The 13,682-nt window shown below is 36.4% G+C and overlaps 1 protein-coding gene across 1 annotated transcript in view; it reads right to left on the bottom strand.

Annotated features, from left to right (window-relative positions):
- LOC121524679 (macrophage mannose receptor 1) overlaps nt 1-9,805 on the bottom strand; it is a 28,283-nt gene extending 18,478 nt beyond the window's left edge. The window contains exons 1-16 of the mRNA XM_041810139.1: nt 9,635-9,805; nt 6,397-6,542; nt 6,205-6,317; nt 5,984-6,123; nt 5,434-5,657; nt 5,246-5,352; nt 5,039-5,157; nt 4,796-4,931; nt 3,069-3,151; nt 2,863-2,982; nt 2,651-2,752; nt 2,403-2,561; nt 2,233-2,315; nt 812-956; nt 676-720; nt 408-575 (exon numbers count right to left, since the gene is read on the bottom strand). Of these exons, the coding sequence (XP_041666073.1) occupies nt 408-575; nt 676-720; nt 812-956; nt 2,233-2,315; nt 2,403-2,561; nt 2,651-2,752; nt 2,863-2,982; nt 3,069-3,151; nt 4,796-4,931; nt 5,039-5,157; nt 5,246-5,352; nt 5,434-5,657; nt 5,984-6,123; nt 6,205-6,317; nt 6,397-6,542; nt 9,635-9,695 (1,951 nt within the window). The 5' untranslated portion in view covers nt 9,696-9,805. The remainder of the gene's footprint in view (nt 1-407; nt 576-675; nt 721-811; nt 957-2,232; nt 2,316-2,402; nt 2,562-2,650; nt 2,753-2,862; nt 2,983-3,068; nt 3,152-4,795; nt 4,932-5,038; nt 5,158-5,245; nt 5,353-5,433; nt 5,658-5,983; nt 6,124-6,204; nt 6,318-6,396; nt 6,543-9,634) is intronic.
- Between the last annotated feature and the right edge of the window lie 3,877 nt (nt 9,806-13,682).

Raw genomic sequence — 13,682 nt, 5'->3', positions numbered from 1 at the left:
AAAGTTTAAATACAATTTTTAGGGGAAAAAAAGAAGAAGAAACCTTATTAATGTCACAAACTGTGAATCTTAGACAACCACATAGTGTCAATGAGCCAAAAGAGAAGAAACTCAGCTGTCACACTGTATAAAATAAACATGTTGTGCCAACTCTAGCTTGTCTATTTATCAGCCATTAGAACTAATGGCTCCTAATAGTGGCCAAAGTTGTATTGAGTCTTTATTAGGAAAATGAAATAAAACCCCTTAAGCACATGTTTTGGGGGTATGTAGTACGTATGTATGTCTTACTGTTACTACTCAGTAAGTATGTCTTACTGTTACTACACAATAAAAAACTAATGATGTAATAATAAAAGAAAAGGAGAAACAGCAGAGACACTGGGTTGAAGATGTTGAGGTCACACCTTGTACGAAGGCCTGCTCAAAGGGATCTGTGATACTGAGGAGGTCTCCACCCTGGTTTAGACAGTCGGCTCGAGCCTCCGCCCACGTCCTCATGGACAGGTAGTTGAACAGGTAGCAGTAGTCGTTAAAAGGGTCGGCCATCCAGGAACCACATTTAACATTCCATCCTGTTAAAAAACAGCAGATTAACAGTTCATACAGCCATTTAGACAGGTTTAAATCATCACCCTGCCGAAAGTGTGACGATCAATGTAACATTAAACTAACCTGGTCCAGATGTTGGTGGCTGTGGAGGAGGTCCTTGTCCCTTGGCTTTAGAGTTACAAAACAAAGAATAACTAAATATCAAGTACAAATAAAACACAAGAGACACATAAATGTATAAAACAAATGTGTATTTGACCTTTTTTGCAGATGAATTCCTTTGTAGCGGTACAGAAATCATCATTATATTTTCCAGCTTCAGAGTGACCCGGCCCTCTGATATGAGCACAGTCCTCATTATTCTGCCAGTTGTCGGGCTGGCTGGGTGCCCACAGCTCGAAGTCCTGAAATTAAAACAAAACAAACAAACAAACCAAAAAAGAATGAGCGTCATGTGGGCCCTTTTTGTGACAAATCTGTAAATAGGATAGCAGCCAATCCTGGAGCCTGGATCTGGTCTGCACAGCCAAAATGATTGTCAAGGTACTTAGATAGTCATATTTCTATTTTTACATTCTTAGAATTTACCATATCATAACTTTTCTATATCACATAAAGCTCATGTTATTGCATCAAAGCTGTCTTATCATATTATATCACAGCACATCACATCCAATAATATTGCATATCCTATTGTTTTGTTTTACATTTCATTCCTTCTTTCATCTTATCTTTGTCAATACAGTTGGATTATTTTGTAACGATATTGTATTTTTTCCCCCATGATACTATATTGTAACATATCACATCGTATCCTATCTCATCATATGTTATCTTTCTGTGTCTTTTCTTTTTATATGTAATGGTCTTCTTTGACGTCATTCATATTGTATCTTTCCTTAAATCACTGTATTATATTGTATTCTTTAGTATTGTATGGTATCAAATCACATGCCATATATATCCTGCTGTATTGTATCATATTTTGTCAAACCTTACCTTTTTTTATCATATATTTTCTTATATAATCTTATTGTTTCACATCAATCATCTTGATGTGTTGTCATGGTATCGTATCTTCTCAGATCGTTTCCTATCCTATTATATATCGTATTTTATGTGTAAATTAATTCTACAATAATACTGAGACAGTAATTGCAATTTTAGTGGTGAAACTCTTTAATTCCTGATTTTTTAAACCTAGTTTTGAGTACTCAAGTTTCAGTTTTTATGTCATAAAACTTGTAATTGATATTAGTAATCCATAAAAGCAACCATGCTTTCTTAGAAATTGTCAGTTTGAGTTTTTTGCCACCTTGCTTTGGTCATGCAAGTTGAATAAAGTCCAAGAGTCCAAAAATTAAGCTTAGTAAGTTTTAGGGAGTCTAAAAGTGGTCCTACTTTATGCTGAGATCTATAATTTGCTCCTCTGAGACACACTTCAGGAGCATAATTCGCTGCCAAAGGCTACAGACTGCTGAATATAAAGGTGAAAGAAAGCTCTGATGGTGGGCAGAATAAATGAAGTCTGGTTTTGCAAAGCAAAGTCCAGGAATTTCAACACATTTACTAATTTGTATTAAACTGATATCTTCATTATTTTGTGCAGAAAAACAATATCTTTGTACCCCCATTTTTCAAACACTCCTTCCCTGAAATGTTACTGTTTTTATTACTTACTGCATCACTCCCATCGATGTTTACCCAGGTGCCTTCAACATTAATGTCATTATAACCAATCCAGGCCTGTGCCGGCATGTGAGCTGTAGATACAAAACAAGAGCCAACATCATCTCCCCAGTTTCTTGATGAATTATTAAACAACACTAGAATAAACTACAGCTGCTTACCGACTATAAAACTCAGTTCTTCCTCGTCGTGAATGCTGACTAGGTTAGCACCCTCTTGGACGCAGTGGGCTTGTGCATCCTGCCAGCTTTTCACAGTTTCAGTCTCAAACTGATAGCAGAAGTCCTTATATAGCAAATATCCAGTGTCACAGTGAGAGTCTGTGGTGATGAAATGGAAAGTTGTTGCATGTTTTAAACTCATATGCAGCTTAATAAAACTTGAAGACAAAAAGTGACGTCAGCCTGACCTGGAGCTGGAGTGGGTTTAATGTTCTGTCCACCTGTTAGCTCACAAATGTAGCCCAGTCTCTTGAAGCAGTTCGTTGTTTCCCATTTGCCTTGATAATTTCCTGAAAGAGGACATAAACTCAGCTGATTTGGGATTGTTTTTCAGTGTCTGCCTATAATTTATAAAAGATGAAGATGTCAGATTAGGGCTCACATAATCATTGGGATTTACCTGTGAAGATTTGTCCACAGTCCCAGACGTCCTCCGTGTTTCTAGGCCAACCAGGACCATAGTTGGAGAACGTGATGTCTGTTTTATCAAACCATCGGAAGGTTCCATCATCGTCTTTATCTGGAAACATCAGCAGAAATAAAATAAATGGAAGTAGCACTGGTAAGAATTGTCAATATTATTAAACCACAATGAGTGAAACATACCTGATAAACCGAGCCAGATGTCTGGGATGTCTACTTGGTGAAAGTCTGGAAGCTTCCCATTAATGAAGTACTGTTCTTCCTGACTGCAAACAACAAATAATGAAAATCATAAGATTTCTACTCCCCTCACAAGCAGCAAAAATGTGGTTGCAATCTCAATTATGTATGTTGAATTCCTTTGAATTCTGTTTGACCGTAGAGTGGAAATAAGTGGAAATTTCCCCTCAGTGACAGCCTGTACTTTATTTAACGCTAGAACTGCCAATGGGTAAAATGTACCTAATGGTTGTTCTTTAATTGTATCTTACTCAAAGTTTGTTTTATACCACCTGGTGTCATAAAAAAATCATTGCCAAAATCCATTTTGTTAATGGACATTTACATCTAGAACCACCATGCAGGTCGAATTCCCATTTAGCCTTGATTTTCCCAATGTTTTACTTCACACCAGCAATAAATAGATGGCATAATGGAAACACCTTCTCTCTATTGCAGCAATGCCAACTCAGAAGTCCACAGATCAACCTTCAACATGGATACAACGGGGAAAAAAAGACATTTACCATTGTTGAATGTCAAAAGATAATCTCAGTGCTCTTAATTAAGAGGAATCTGGTGATGAGGACATTTCAGTATAAGCAATCAGTCCAATGACGATTTTCTATGTGATGGATCATCTTCCAACAGTGATCTAGTTTGCTAACTGTGGTTAATAAGCTGCCCAGTGTACGTGGATAATTGACAGTCCTTGATCAGTGCTTTTTATGAAAATCAAGGCACTTTAATGACAGGTAAATTTGGCCCAGTGGCTGTTTTAGGTATAATAGAGATCCACGGCGGTTTCAGTGTTAAAGACATCATTAAGAAACTGTTTTAAAAAGGGGGGCTGGTGCATTCAGAATCTACAGTACACATTATGTATCTTAATTTGAGAATTTCAAGGTTTTGTTTCTTGAAAATTTAACAAATCCTCTTTATATTTTTTTAGAGTGGCCCGAACACACTGTCATGATAATGAACAGTTTACACATAGATTTTTTGTAAAGAACAAGAGAATGTGTGCTGACTCATCACATCAACCCTGTACTCTACCATAAAGGTGGGAAATTTGTTAATTTTTCTACAGATTTTTTTCCCATGCCCCTGGTAACATGACTGCGGTTGTGTCAGTCCTCTTTCCTTCCTGATTGTGCCCTCAGGCAGGCTTTCTCGCTACATGTACGCCTTACTTCAGCCTCAATTTTGGCCCAAATATGCCTAAAAGTTCAGTTTAATATTTTTGCATTTACTAAGTCATTGATGATTGATATTTGTGCATGTTTAAAGCCATTTCAGTACAATATAAACAAGAGTTTTGTTAGCAAAGTGTGATGTAATTGTGAGCGATACCTTGGAAGAAGAGATCACTCAAAGGGTGAGGGTACAGAGTCATCAATACAACTACTAGCCATAACATTTTAAAACTTCCATTCCAGTTTGTCTTTCTATTCCTTGTGTCCTTTATTAAAAAAAAAAAAAAAAAAAACAAGCGAGCAATATTGATCTCAGACTGAGGTGTGTCTTTAAAATTAGCAGCTGTCAGCTAACATGAGCCAACCTGGACTGTATGGATTTGAGCAGAGATGCCTTTATACCTTTACTAAATGTGCTAGATTGATACTAGGAGCCTTTCAGTTATGCAGAGTTTACTTAAGTGTATGTTTCTTACAGTTTTTGTCCCCTCTTACTTATTAATGTAGAGCAGGTGGGCTCCCATGCCATCACACTTGAGGACAGCATCATGCCAGGTGGTCAACAGGTTAATATTACTGACCACCCAGTAACAACTGCCGGAGAAGCTCAGCCAGCCGGTGGGACAGATCGCTGCAGGGGATAACAGAAAAAAGACAAGAAAAAGAAAATCTCAACATTTACTGTATTTTTCATAAAATATGTTTTTTTTATGTTCTTTAGAAAACAACCCAGCTTACTGTTCAGGGGCCGTTTGCACATGTAGGGTCGCTCATATCTGCAGATATGAGATTTCCATTTTCCAAATTCATCTGTTGCATCTTTGATTATTGCAGAGCACGAGCCGCTCTGAGCATCACTGTTGGAGAACATGTGTTTAAATTTTCACTGACAGGCACTTAAAATTTCATCTTAAAGTCTAATATATTTTTAAAAAGATATCTCACACTGTAGGTTCTCCTGTGCCCCAGTTTAAATAACCCACTTGTGTGGTATCAGACCAGGCCCACTGAGTGTTTCCTGCTTCAACCTGGCATCCAATCTTGTTGCATTTCTGGAGAAAGCCAAATTCAAATTCAGTGTTAAACAAAAAATAAGAAGGTGAGCTTCTTTATGCCACTGTATTTCCTCTCACCAGTGTGGACAGTCCGATCCAGAGGTCGATTTGTGACGAGTCCACTGTTGCAGTCACAAACTGCTCCTCTGCTGCTGAGGTGATGGACACCAGGTCTCCTCCATGCCGTACGCAGTCATGTCTGGCATCAGACCAGCTCTTCCTGTTTTCTGCCTGCAGCTTGTAGCAGTTGGAGCCGTATTGTCTCCAGCCGTTGGTTAAGTCACACTGTGGGGCAGGGTTTGCTAAAGAGCAGGACAAAAGTCTCACATGTAGACGGGCTCCCATGTGTAGAAATCAGTGCAGCAATATATCATCACCTTGACTTGTGTGATATGAATCAAGGTTGGCTTGATGCTAGTGTATTAAAAAATTTAGTGATAAGTAGAGCTTTCAGCCATAATGCAATAATTTCAATTGTGTCTTATTAATTCATTTATTATTATTATTATGTCTAAAGCACTTTGATTTGCCATGTTGCTGACATAAAGTCGCCATTTTGCTCAGCCAAGCTCTGTAATGGAAAACAGATTAAACGTTCCAAAACATGGTCCGAAGTTTGTGGACTCACAGTTAACATGCTTGCAGATGTATTTCCTCCTGATGCTGCAGTTCTCATCATTCCAGAGTCCATTGTTTTCTCCCAACACCTGACCACAGTCCTCACCTGGTTCAGCTCCATAGTTATCAGGCTGACCTGCAGCCCAGTATCTGAAACCAGATGCATCACTGTCAGAACAAATCATTTTTATCTTTCTGCTCTGATCTGGCAGTAATGGCAGTGTTACATACGATAAGGCTTCAATAAAAGGATCTCCATCTGCCCACTCCCAAACACCCTCCACAGCTCGATCATTCAGGCCGATCCAGTAGATGTCTGAGCTGATTTGTGTCCTTATCCACAGCTAGGAATAAGACATAGAAATAAACATTAATATAAAGTGATATGGGAGCATTGATCAGAGTCTGCATGTGTCGTCTCACCCTCTCGTGGATGTCCTGAATGCTCATCAGGTTGCTGTTTTGCTCCAAACAGAAGGCCTGAGCATCCAGCCATGTCTTTGTATCAGACGAAAAGAAGTAACATTTATTCTCATACTCCCTCCAGCCCTGCTGACACTGACAGTGGGCTGGAAAACAGAACAATAATAAACATGTTAAAAAGACAAGGGGAGAAGGGGTCATAGAACAATTAAAAGCCCTGTCCCTTAACACAGGGTGGATTCTTCTTAACACTAACCAGTATCACTTTAGTTCATCACTTCTTTATAGTGTTTTATCAAAGTGTCATACTCATAGCTGTAAACTGTAGGATTACTTAAAAAAAAAATGAAATATTGCTAAACTAAGGGTTTTAATTAAACAATGTGTTATTTACTTTCTCTTAGGATGTAAATTTTAAGTTTTTAAAATCTTAATTAATGTCACATTGCAGTGTATTTTTCATGGTTACCAAAAAGTGACATTTTGTATCAGCCACCTGTGGCAACATCAGGAGTTTTCTGTTAGGATGGAGCATGAAAGAGTTAAGAAACACCCTATTATGAGATTTTGCACCCCCAGTCCTTTCCTGTAGACCACCTATTGCCACAGGCTGGAAGTCACTAACTCACTGGATACCCTCACCCACAGTGCAGAAGTGCTTCACATCAAAAACAACAAAACAGCAGGAACATGAGCAACACACTGTCAAGAAACTCCAACACTGATGTCAGTTTAACTCAGAATGGAGTCAAAGTTAGACTTTGCGAGTTAAAATCAACTCTGAAATGTTTAGTACTGAGAATTCAACACTCCAGGTTTTGCTGGAAACAAAAAAAGTCAGTAGTATTTCTTATTGTAGTATGTAAATTGGACTTTCTTGGAGAATTTTGCGATTAGACCATGAGAAAAAACCCGATGCGGCCTTAAGCAGTTACAGCACAATCTAAAAGAAGCTATTTACAAGTTTTACGCTGGAGTTAAAGCTAAAAAAGTAGAACAGAAGACATTTAGGTTTGGAGAAAAACAAAGCAAAACAAACAAGGAATAATTTCCCATTTCAGGATACTTAAAATACCCTTTAATTCTGATCATGAAGCATTTTAAAGCCTGGAACTTCTTCAGATTACAAATACAAAAAAAAAAAAAAATTAAGAACTTATAGGCTTGCATTTAAGACTTTAAATTAACTCATCAACCTTAATATATTTTAAGGACCCTGTGGACACCTTTTTACAGCTTTATTTTCTGTTGTTATGTAGGGGGTATAAAAAGCTGAACTATATTCTTGAAGGACACCAGACACCGTCTCCTGAAAAATGATTAAAACCCTGAACTTTTAAAAAATAAATAAATAATATTAGGCAGTGTAGCTAGTCCTCTATATGGATGCTTCTACTCAAAAAGGCTTTAAAGATTAAAAGTGACCTTGAAGAGCCCTCTGATGGCCCCATAAAGAGTAAAAGGAATGTTTGTATATTAAGAAAAAATCCTCATAGTATGTTAGTTGACCACAGGATCCTCGATGGAAAATGCTAAGTTGTATAAATTTGTTGTTAACAATAAAAACAGAGGCTGCATCAGTGTCAGACATTTAAAATAATTGTTTAGAAACAGTCTTTATGCAGATGACCTGTTTTTTTTTTGTTTCTGAGGGTCATCCAAAGGCATCTGTACAGTCTGTTTCATAAACAGCTAAAAACTCCTTGCAATGGCTTAAAAGCTCAGATAATTACATTTTAAAAACATTTTTGAAGAGATTAGGCATTGTTTTATTCGTAATCATAGATGTATATATAATCATTCATAATCATGTAAATGAAAAATACTGAAATCAAATTTTTGAGGGAAAAACACTTTGATTTTCTTCATCCTTGACAAAAATGTAAAAACTGTTTAAAAAGTGACTGTAAAATTCAGTGAAAAAAATTCAGTGAATCACTTAAATACCAATCGATCATAAAAGTCCCATGACAGACTCACATCCAGCTGTGTCAGTCAACTCTCAGAGGTAATGTTTGACTTTAACAACTTGCACAGACATGAGAATCACATGATTTGCTCACCTCTGTGTGGATTTTTAAAGACCATCAGAAAACCACAGTGGACACAAAGTTGAACTGATTAAAGGTAGAATGAGTGGTTTCCTTATTGGCTTTTTACCTGGCTTCATATTACATCGTTCATTACCTGATACCATCGCTGATACCAGTACCAGCATTGGTTAGGGGCGTGAATACCAAGCCTGAGTGCTCAGATAAACACTCAAAAACTCTATACTGTATTCATTCAAGAACCTTGTCTGCAGTTCAATGATGTATTAATATAAATGACGATAACAATAGAACAGATTCATACTGGTAACCAAATAGAACTACTTGTACTTGGTCTGAAAAGCTGCATGGGTGCTTCCCTTGGAATTTTTTGTTAAGATGTTTGGTGTAATAAACATATTTTGGCTGTAAAGACAGCAGGGTGGGAATATTTTATCCAAAGGTGTTGATCTAATATGCATTCATGACATAAAGTTATTAGTAATAATTAGAATTAGTTGTACAAAACATACAAGGCTTAGCGATCATGTATAGAAAGCTTATCTTTATATTTGCTATGATAGACAGATAAAAACAAAACTAGAAAAGAAGTATAAAAACTGAGGAAAACAAATCATATGATTTTTTATTTCAATGTTTCTTTTTGTCTTTTTCATGCAAACTAACTTGTCATCATTAACCATTCATTATCCACACTGCTCGGCCCCTTCAGAGTGGCGGGGTACTGGAGCAGACAATCTAGAGTCCCCGTTTAAGCTAAAATGCGTGTTTTTGGACTGTGGGAGAGAACTGGAAAAGACCAAAAAATGCCCGGGAAGAATACACAAATTCCACACAGAAAGACCCTGTCCAACTGGGATTAGAGTCAGGAATCTTCAGTGAAACATCAGGAATAACCACTGCACTAAACTCTTCATATGGAACATTTACCCTTATCATGTGGAATTGCCCTTCTTGTTTCTCCAAACACATTCATGAGATTTGCCCAAAGCTTGCTCATATTGCTCATTAACTTGTTAGGTTAATATGGACATTAACTTCACTTAAGTTTTTATCCATAAATAATTCCCTGTATCACAGCTTTAACATTAATATGTTACCCTTGTGGTGTTATGCAAACTGTAATCTCAGAAACCAAAGGACTCACAAGCACAACAAAAAGTTGTAATAAAAAAAGAAAAACTTACCACAAGCCAGAAGAGAAGCAAAGCTGAGCAGCAGCAGCAACACTCTGTGTCTTCTGTCCATCTCTATTTTGCTGTTTCTACCTTACGGTGAGTTTCTACACATCCTAATAATCTGTACGTTGTTCTCCAAACTCCCTCAGCACTGCAGTGAGATGTGAGATGTGATGTATCTCCCTGTCATCAGACCTCTGAGCATCTTCTCCTCACTTTCTCCGTTTTCAGCGTCCGTCCAGGGTCCAAAGACTGAAAGCTGTAAAACACAGATGACAAACACTCCACTCCTTGGCTCAGTTTCTACATTTAAATCGAATGGATTTTCACACCCATAAAATTATGATTATGAACAAAGATTGCTGGAAACACTATGGAAAAAACTTTAACACTTCAAAAAAAACAAATAGTTCCGATATTAAAAATATAAAGCAGATAGTTTTCTGTAGTTATCCTTTTTTTGTAAAGTTTGTTTTGTAAGAAAAGATTCATTTTTTGTGTTGTTTGTATCCTTATATGTGACTCTTTAACCCTCCTGGGTCCCTCCAGAAAAACTCACACTGAAGACTCTTAGGACCTAAACAGGTCCCTTCAAAAAAAACTGCTGTAAAAATCATATAAATTAATATTTTTTCAACTTTCAAAGCTCAAATCTTTTAGTTTCTACACTATCAGAACTATAACTTTTTTATTCATTTTTTTAAAATATTTGACATTTTTATGTTGTTCAGTCATTAGAGCACCTCCTATTTTAACAAGAATAATGCAAAATATAAATTATGAATTGAAGAGTAGAATGTGTGGGTTGGAGCTTTTAGAGCCTTTTTATGTCAATAAATTGTAACAACATTGATTTTTGCTGCTTTGTTAATTGCGAGGAGTACAGGTTTATATCAAAAAGTCACACTTAGGACCCTTGGAACCAAAATGGGTCCCTGCAGAAAAAGTGCCAAAAATCATATAAATTAACATTCTTTTCCTCTTTCAAAGCTTAAATCTTCTAATTAGATTCAGTCCAAGTCAGAAATATAACATAAGTATTTAAAATGAACCTGTCGTGCCTATTAAGGGACAGGTTATGACATGTTGGACACTTGGGAGAGAAAGGGGAATGACATGTGGAAAAGAGGTCATAGGCCAGATTTGAGCTAGGTCCCAAACTGCCTTTTATTGCTTGATAAATGCGGAAGTATCTATGGATGTTTAAATGTACTCATGACTGAATGTGTTTGTAATTCCATTTGCTGCACTTATAAAAGAGCCTGAAGAACTGCAGTAATACCTTTAATAGCTGTAGTCTTTAATGGCGAAGATACTTTAACTTAAATTTTTGATTTCAAATTTTAATTTTATTTTCTTCTCTTTTTCATGAGCAAATAGTTCACTGTTGTTCTCTCTGGTTTCTTGTGATGATGCGCTTCTTTTATTTGAGTTTTTGAAAAAACAGCTAAAGCCAACTCATCGTTAAGGTAAAACCAGCTTTGGTTGTTGTCCCAAATAAATAAATCAAAATCTCAATAGGTTAACTGAGTAAAATAAAATGTATGGATGTATGTCCTCTTAGGGCTTCTGTAGCTTTGTGGTCTTCAGACTTTGTTGTTAACACTGTAAAAACCATTAGGGTTTATAAACATACATGCGTCAGGAGTGTAAGGCGTTTTAATGGTTATATGAGTGAGCATTATCACACTTCACACGGCTCAACCACAAAGTCCAGAAGAAAGTTTATAGAAAGCACATGTCGGCGGTCAGTAAACTTTATTCTGACAAACATCTGCCTCAAACTGTTACTTTTTAACTGAGTTTACAAGGTGTTACAAAACAATAAATGTACATTTCTAAATCAAGTTATGTGTTCAATTTAGCACTTGGCAGACATTTCAGAACAAGGAAAAATCAAAGACTACAAAATAAGGCCCTTTCCTGATTTCTTGTTTTAGTTATTTGTCACACTTAAATGTTTCAGATCATCCAACAAATTCCAATATTACACAAAGATAACCTAAAAAAAATACAAAATGCAGTTTTTAAATGAGGATTTAATTCATTAGGAAGAAAAAACATGCAAACCTACTTGGCCCTATGTGAAAAAGTTATTGCCTCGCCTTGTTAAATCATAAATCAACAGTGATTTACCCCATTTTTTTTGAAAAGCTGAGTTCAATTTCACAAGCCATACCCAGGCCTGATTACTGAGAAAAATGAAACACAAGAAAGATTAAAAAATAAACATAACATTTATTCACAAACCCATGAAAAAATGCAATACAATCCATCGTGATAATTCCATAAACTCATTTGTGAAATGGAACTCACCAGAATCTATGTGGAGCAGACATTATTATACAATTTACAAATAATATACAAAAGACAAACACTAAGATACCTTTAAATTTACTCCTAAGATCCTAAATATGATATTGATACAGTACATGTAGACAATGGCACTTAGAAAATAGCAAAATAAATTAATTTGAGTATATTTTCCATAGAGAAAGCTATTAAGAAATGATCAGAGATCCTCAGAAATTTAGGATTGAACATATTTTAATCTCAGGCTCTTTTTGAATGCAAAGATGATGACATTTTTTTTATTGTGGTTTCAACCTCATTCTAGATTTGTGGACCTCTGCAGGTCACACTAAAGCTTGTACATTTCAGTTTACGTGTCTTATCTGTTAGGAGTTGTTTGTTCCTTCTACTATGTGCATGAGAGGGAGTCCATCATTGAGTCTATATACTACATTAAACATCATACAAGCATTTTGCAAAATGTTACCTTCAGTAAGCTTCAAAAGTTTAAGGTTATAAAAAAAGAGAAGGATGCTGAAAGATCTCAAAAAGCAACACACAATGCTGCGATCTAAAAAATTTCAAAAACAGATGAGAAACAGTCACTGACATCCATCAAAGTCATTTCTAGGGCTTTGGGGCTCCAGCAAACCACAGTGAGAGCCATTATCCACAAATGGAGAAAACGTGGAACAGTGGTAAACCTTCCCATGAGGGGCCGGCCTACAAAAATGACTCCAAGGGTACATCTATGACTCATCCATGAGGTCACAAAAGAACCTGGAGCTACATCTAAAGACCTGCAGGTCTCACTTGACTAAGTTAAGGTCAGTGTTCATGATTTGACAATAAGAAAGAGACTGGGCAAAAATGGAATCATAGGAAAAACCAAGAAGAACACAAAGACTCATTTGCCATAAGATCATCTCAATGATCCCCAAGACCTTTGGGAATATATTTTGTGGACAGACGAGAAAAAAGTTGAACTTTCCTGTTACAACTGGTGTAAAACTAACAATATTTCATAATAAGAACATCATGTCAGCAAGCCAGGTAAATTTTTAAGGTTTTTTTTGCCTTAATAGATAACATTATTAAATTATTTTTATATCATATACATTATTAAAAACTGCATTTTGTATTTATTCTGGCTATTTTGGACTAATATTTAAATTACTTTGCTGATCTGACAAATGAGCAAAATCAGGCAGGGGGCAAATACTTTTTCATGTCACTCTAACTGCTCAAGGTGATTAAGGCTATTACTCATGGTGTCTAGCCAATCAGAGAGGACATAAGGGAGACTTTGGGGAGTGAAAACAACCAGAAGGGAAGACACAACTCGTAGCAGTCCAAAGTAGCCCACTTTAATATTTACAGATTTAATGCAATTGACAGAATAAAATGCTGATGCAGGTAATTGGCGAAATGCTGAACATCACCCCTGATAATCTACCATGGCTGATAATTTGTCTACTACTACAGCTGGGAATAGAACATCACTTCCCAGGGTGCACTGCACAACTGTGGTTGCCTACATTTTCTCATAAAGTAAAAATCTAGGGCGTTTCTTTACACATCATAAATACAAGTGACATTAATGTTAATCCAAAGAAGGTAACATCTCTTTATATGAAGGTTCCTTTAAACACAGGAATATTATTTGAGAGGATTTGTGAGAAAAAAAAATCACCTTGGAGCTCCTTAAAACCCTGTAAATGGGGATTATCACAAACTTGATGGTGTAAGTCCAAACTCTGAGTTT

Source organism: Cheilinus undulatus, linkage group 17 (genome assembly GCF_018320785.1).
Source record: "Cheilinus undulatus linkage group 17, ASM1832078v1, whole genome shotgun sequence".
Taxonomy (NCBI): Eukaryota; Metazoa; Chordata; class Actinopteri; order Labriformes; family Labridae; genus Cheilinus; species Cheilinus undulatus.
The sequence above is the reverse complement of the archived record's forward strand: the minus strand, read 5'-3'. Positions and strand labels throughout refer to the sequence as shown.